The sequence below is a fragment of the Camellia sinensis genome, unplaced genomic scaffold (genome assembly GCF_055761805.1).
Source record: "Camellia sinensis isolate YWXY unplaced genomic scaffold, ASM5576180v1 Unanchor1, whole genome shotgun sequence".
Classification (NCBI taxonomy): Eukaryota; Viridiplantae; Streptophyta; class Magnoliopsida; order Ericales; family Theaceae; genus Camellia; species Camellia sinensis.
Window position 1 is genome coordinate 21,587,900 of NW_028128987.1, and position 7,031 is coordinate 21,594,930.

A 7,031-nucleotide genomic window follows, 5' to 3' on the forward strand; every position below is an offset into this window, starting at 1 on the left:
TGGGGGCCATATAAACTAAGGATGCTACAGATACATTTCAAAAAATTGGACATTCATTCATGATTTATAAAATAGCATTTCATAGAACAAATCATATCTTATCCTTCGTAAAACACTTATAATCAACATATCTTTACAAAGTTGTCACTCACAGATAGTTCCAATAGCAAAAGAGTCAAAGCAGTCAGATCAATAATCTATGGCGCGCAACCTACACAAACACATAACAAATACATATTGAAACACACGCTTAGAAAACACTTAACTCATTTATTTTCTATCTTGGTGTGTTTCTAATCATTATCCTCATTATTGTGTCTTAATTAGGGCTTAGGAATGTCTAAGATGCAATGAGGATACCAAAATGTAACTTGAAACACTTAGACAAATTTTCAAAAATAGGGCAGTCCACTCAAGTGCAACTTTTGTCGCGCGAGCGGTCTGCAAAGTATGCAAAAGTACTAGTTGCATGATTTATTCGCTTACCGTTGCTCGAGCGCAAGACTATGTAAACAGGGTCTTCGCTCGAGTGCAACTTCCTACGCTCGAGCGGTCTGCAAAAGTCTATAAAACTTCTGGGAGCTCTCATTTTACGCTCGAGCTCAACTTCTGTCACTCGAGCGGAGGGTCAAAAACAAGGGTGGTCACTCGAGCGCAGGTTTTGCAGCTCGAGCCAACCCCCAAACTCTGCAAAAGTACTGGAAGCTCGCATTCTCCGCTCGAGCGTAGACTCCATCGCTCAAGCAGAAGGTGCAAAATCTGGAATTTCCAAATTGCTGATACAAGTTAAAAATCCATTTGCAAAGCATCAAAACGCATCCTTTTGGGCCAAAACTTAGTAAAACTTTAAGAAACTCATAGCACATGATAAACTACAAACCATTTCGCAAAATTAAGCCCAAAAACTTTGCCAATTGTACAAGCTCAAGTTTGAAACTTTGAAAACATAACATGCATGTATTTCCTTGAGTTCAAGCTTTCCAAATCTTGGTAAAATGAGATGTTTAGTACAAAAATATGTTGAATTCTTCAAATAGAACCAAAACATGAACATGCATGTAAGAATTCCATAGAAACAACTTCAAAATGATGTAATATATGCATGCATGTATGTCATTTGCTCATTCCTTCCATGATTGTCATAATTCTAACATGTTCTCTTCACTTTCATGCAATTACCCCTACATGACTCATGAATTCACCTCCTATGTACTTTATTTCCAAGAATTAAAGGAGGAGTTCATACCTAAGGCGTGAATTCAAAGGATTCAAGCTTAAATCTCCAAGTCTTCTACCACTCTCCTTTCAATTCTCTCTTCTCCAAGCTTTTGATATCAATCCTTACTCTCCCTTACTCACGTTTGTGTGTGTCCGGAGTGAGGAAAATGAAGTCTAGAAGGCATATACAGGCCTTATATAGGCTAATTAAGGGACTTAAATAAACTTAGTTAAAGTTAATCAATTGGCATTATTTTATTCTAATTAATTTGTTCCAAATCAAATTTCAATTAAATTCACCATAATTTTCTAAAAATTCTAAATAACACATATACCGAGTCAATTTCGTGATCAGTTGCCGATAAAACCTTCAATTCGCATAAAAAAACAAAAACGCAGACAGATCTTTCTACGATAGACAGATATAAATACAAATAACATATCACACATGCAATTAACGTAGAATTTCATCTTAATTACGTATTAGCAATCTTAATCAAGGATCATGGGCTAATCACATATCAAGGTTGTTACAAAAAGAAACACTACAAAAAGTCAATTCGTTCATTCTCTCTATTTTTTTCACATCTTTTTATAAAAAGTCTAAAATCTATTTAAAAAGCCAATTTCCAAAATAGAACCACCACCAACACCAACCCCAGCAGTCCTTGCAATCATAGATATGCCTCATCAGCTCATCACTACTACTTAATGTCTGTTGGATGTCATTCCACCAGTGCAACCATTTCCTCAACTACAACCACCCCAGTTATAGATATGCCTCTTCTTCTCCTCCTTCTTCTTCTTTTATTTGCTTTTTATTTTTTATTTTTTTAATGGTAAATACTATTATATATCATATGATGCACTCCTCTGCATTCACTTATGGTGCTCCTGCTGCTGCTGATGTTATGTACTTTGATTGAAGTAAATATATCAACTCCAAAACCCAAAACACTACAATTTGCGAAAAATAAATAACACAAAATATGCCCGTGTATCATCCAAACTCAATTTATGTACTTTGTGAAAGCTAACACCCCCATAACCGAATTAGCCGGTGAACAAAACAGGGCACTGATCATGTCACTCAAGCCTGAAGCAAAACCAAGAACCAAGCCTTAAGTTATCTTATTAGGCTCTAAATAAACTTTAAAAGGGCAATAAATACATCAGTCCCGTCAAGAGGTAGCTATGAAAATTCAGTTAGACCTTTCTCATGATATATACTACTATATACAGGTGATGGATTCAACAATACACAACACACACAAAAAAAGTATGATTCAAACACAAGGACCAGACCTAAGCACCCTCTCTAGTTTCTCGGCCTTGTCATAATCATTTTCTGTGAGAGGACCAGCAGGAAAAGGAGTGATTTCCACAACCAAGTGTGGAGTTGGGAGCTCATCAAACAAAGCTCTCACGTTGTTACAACACACACTCTCTCCATGAGCGCTCTCCCTCCTAATCTGGCAACCCTATCACAAAACAAAAGTAATCTATGATAAGCAACAATATTTTATTTTCCGATTTATGTTTTTTAACAAATATTGCAAATATAAAAAGAACAAGAACAAAACAAAGTTCTAAAATTGCTCACTGAAGTTGTATTACCTTGTGGGAAGTGGCATCTCTGAATTTATCATCATCTGATAGCAAAGATGCAATGGATTTAAGAAGGTGCCGCCCTTCAGATTTGGAAGGTACTCTGTAATTCCGTTTCAATGTACCCTTGGTCGTGGGATGCCATTTGCTTACTAGTTTCCTTCTGTCAGCAGCTTGCTTATCTGCTTGAACAAAACACCATTCAAATTATTCCAATCTCAAACAAAAAAACACAAACAAGTAGAAAAAGATCCCCATGTTCACAAAGCCTTTTGATTAAACTAGACAACTATAATAACTACAATATAGAACCAAAACAATCATTCAGACGACGCATATTTTCTCATTGTTTATAGTCTATATACCTGCACAAAAAGTTTTGTCAACAGCAATGTGCAGAAAAAACTGAAATTCTGTATTCCTATCCTCCTCAAAACTACCAACTGCAGTTCAGTTGACCACACTGACATACAGCCTTAGAAATTAATCTGTAGATGTGATTTTCAGCTATTTGGCACTTGATATATTGAAAAGAAAAAAAGAAGCACTTCCATTGACACAATAACCACGTATTAGCAATTCTATAGCAGAGGCCATAAACACTGATCTATAAAACCATTGCTTTTAACAAATGGTTCACAGTAAACATTGTCTACAAGCTCCTCAATTGCTATACAAGAGATATAAGAAGCACAAACACTTTTGTAGAGAAGGTGTGTTGTGTCAAAAACCTTCTTCAAAAGTGTCTGACACTTCTTCAACATGTCTTAAATAGGAATGTAAATTCATAATATCAAACACTTTACAGACATTTCTCAGACACTTGGCTGACACTTCTTAAACCCTTCGAACATGACCTATGTGATGAATATCTTCATAAAAACAATATTTAGTATTTCCTGGAATATAAGTTATTCATTATAAATATGTTTTGAAACATTTATAAGATGAATTATTTGTATATCTATATTCTACAATTGTTTTGCATTTTCTAGATTGTAATTATTATGTGAATGATATTTTGATAAGTAAGTTATAAAATATAAGACTTTTTAATTTTAATTGGTGTTATATTATTGTTTTACCATTACTTTCCAACAAACTATTCATATATTCACATATAATAAATTTATAACTCTAATTTTTACCGTGTCCCCAGCATATTGTGTTCTGCATTTTTTGGACGTCGACATGTCCATGTCATGTCACAAGTCCGTGTTTATGGACGTCGACGTGTCTGTGTCATGTCACATGTCCGTGTTTATGTTGAGAGAGAGAGAGAGAGAGAGAGAGAGAGAGAGAGGTTCTCATGCCCAGTTTTGAGAGCGCCCTAGCTCAAACATTCTACAGGGTGTTCAATAACCAACAAAGTAAGAGACTCTAGACCTCTTCTTTTTCCCTTGGATTGGTTCGTTGTTGTAAACTTCACCAAAATAAGAAGCAATAAAATGCTATATTGAGAAGGGCTAAAACAAACTGAAACAAAACTCAGATTAGTGAATAGAACTAATATATATATTCTCATAGGTGAAACTCATGTGGGCAACACCTACAAATTGAGAAGTAACCTAGATTAAAGGGTAAATGACACCATTAGTCCATGTAGTAAAGTGTCAATTTAGTCTCCCTAATTTCAATTTGAATATTTTGGTCTCTACATTTTTAATTTTGTTGCAATGTGGTCCCTCCTTCACTTACCATTAGAATTTTGTCGTAAAATACCATTAGTCCTTGTAGTTTGTTTTGAATTTCTTTGGTCCCTTTAGGTTTGCACGTGATTCTTTGGGTTCAAAATGTTAACAATGCATGACGGAGGGACCGCATTGCAACAAAATTGAAAATGTAACGGCCAAATTGTTCAAATTGAAACAACGAGAACCAAAGTGAAATTTCGATCAAACTAGAGGGCCCAATGATGTAATTTACCCTAGATTATGACACTGCAGGAGAAAATTCATTAGCCTCCAATACCAAAAGGTGCATAGCGTCCACTATGAAGATATATCCTATGCATTTGTGACCTACAGGCCAAAACAGAAAACCAGATACACACAAAGGCCTGGATGGCAAAGTGATATATTTTTGTTCTAGAAATCTGGGAAAATCCAGTTTATTCAGCCCTGAACAAGGCATACTAACTAAATGCATTCATTTTGAGGCACCAGGCATACTTGAAACACTCTTTTATTTTTCACAATACTTTAAGCATCTATTCGCTTCAGTTCATACTTTCTGTTTCGGTTTCTGACTTTAGAAGCCATCACAGTAGAAATACAAAACTACCAGTATTTATTTAAAGAATAATTTAACATTTTTTACTAAAAATACAAGAGGCTAAATATGATTGGTTGTCAAAAAAGCAATGATACTTGAACATGTAATGATATTTGGAGACATTTTTAGTACATGTAGCATGCTCTTTATTTAATATATTCCTCAATCCCATTCACACAATATTTGTATAGAAATCATTGCACATTCTCAGATATCATATATTCTATGTATCTCGTTTTTATTTATTGAAGTTAGCTTACTGTCTATTTTATTTTATTTTATATATATTCTACAAGTAGTTGCCATTTTATTTTATTTTATTTTTTCCATCAAAACATACAAAGTTACAACTCAGAATCATATGGTGAACTATGCTCTGCCCAGATCATAAACTACTTGTGCAAGGAACAGATATTTATTGTAGTTACAAGTATTTCAGGTCCTCATCAAAATTTTCTCGTAAAGGCTTTCACTTTCATTTTACACTAGCACTACAATTTTCTACCCCAATAAAAGAAAACATAGCTAAGAAACACCCAGCCAACAAAATCAAAATGGAAAAACTAATGAACCTGATCAGATTTGAAAAAGGTTAAAAATCTGACAGGAAATCAAAATTGAACAAGATCAAGGAGTTGTGGGCAAATGTCAGAATACATACCCTTTTCCAATTCTCACTAGAAAATAGTAAGCATCCAAATGAAAGAACCTCCAAAACAAACCTAGGTTTCACTTAACATTTGACCAATATATATATATATATATATAAATTAAGAAATAAATAAATATTCATAAAATGACATTTACAAAGGATAATCTAGCACAAATTGAAGAAACCCACAAACCTGGGTTGCCTTGGATCTCCTCAATCCATTTAGAGAAACCCAGATCGTCAGAACCAGCTTCCAAATCTACAATAACAAAAACACAACCATCACAAAGAGTGATAGTTAGATACACATAAAAAAATGCAGATACAGATACAGCCCCATTTGGTGATGTTCATCTCGTAGTAGACCTGAGACAGAGACAGAGACAAGTGGGTTTGATGGAGATCCAGCCAAACCAGCCTTTAGGAGGGCATAAAAGATGCAAAGCCTGCCAGCCCACAGAAGAGGGGTCTCGAGCAAGGAAGCATGTACTCCTCCTCCTCTTCTGGTGTTGGGTAATCCACTCCTCCTACCCAAACACATCCCACTTCCCCTTCCATGATTATTATTATTATTAGGAAAGAGGGTTTTGGACACCAAAGCAGGATCAGCACTAGTAGAATTCAGATTCAGATTCTTGAGGTAGTAGTACTTGGTTATGGTGGTTGTAGCTTGAAAAGGTGATGTGAAGCTAGTAGTGATCTGCAGAATCATCTCTTTGTTAGGAGACTTTTTTTTCTTTGTTAGGAGACTGACTGAAAATGCAATCTAAAACAAACAATTTACTGATGATGTCTTGTGTTGTGTGTACATTATCCGTATCTAATAAGTAGGTCGGGATGGGTAGGATTGGATTGAAAATAAATTAGTTATTTGAGAAAAAATAAATTAAAAAATTAATAAGATAAAATGTGATATTTAAATTATAAAAATTTAAAAAGTTAATCTAAATAAATTTTTTAATTCCAAACTAAAAAGTCTTAATTTTAAAATGTCAATTAAATTTTTTTTTTGTCAAACGACGACATAGGCATATTTTGAAAAATAGGTTAAAAATTAAAGGAAATATCATTTTAATCCCTTAACTTTCACGCATTTTTTAATTTAACCTCCAAATTTCGATTAATATTAATTTTACATCCAAACTTTGAAATTATGATCAATTTGGCCCTTGCCATTACATTCCGTCTACAATTAGACGGAATGTACTGACGTGACACAAAAATTTTATTTGAAATTTCATTTTACCCTCCAAACTATACTTTAAAAATCAATTTGCCC

The 7,031-nt window shown here is 34.2% G+C and overlaps 1 protein-coding gene across 2 annotated transcripts; it reads right to left on the reverse strand.

Moving 5' to 3' along the window:
- Positions 1-2,315: 2,315 nt before the first annotated feature.
- Positions 2,316-6,572, reverse strand: LOC114278646 (uncharacterized). 2 transcript variants are annotated; one of them, XM_028220736.2, is made up of 4 exons: positions 6,119-6,572; positions 5,946-6,011; positions 2,836-3,008; positions 2,316-2,699 (listed from the first exon to the last, which is right to left on the reverse strand). In XM_028220736.2, the coding sequence occupies exons 1-4, from the start codon at positions 6,462-6,464 to the stop codon at positions 2,505-2,507; spliced, it is 780 nt and encodes a 259-aa protein (XP_028076537.2). In that variant the 5' UTR covers positions 6,465-6,572; the 3' UTR covers positions 2,316-2,504. The 2 variants fall into 2 exon arrangements, with proteins under 2 accessions (XP_028076537.2, XP_028076536.2); XM_028220735.2 differs by having other exon boundaries at positions 2,836-3,011.
- Positions 6,573-7,031: the final 459 nt, after the last annotated feature.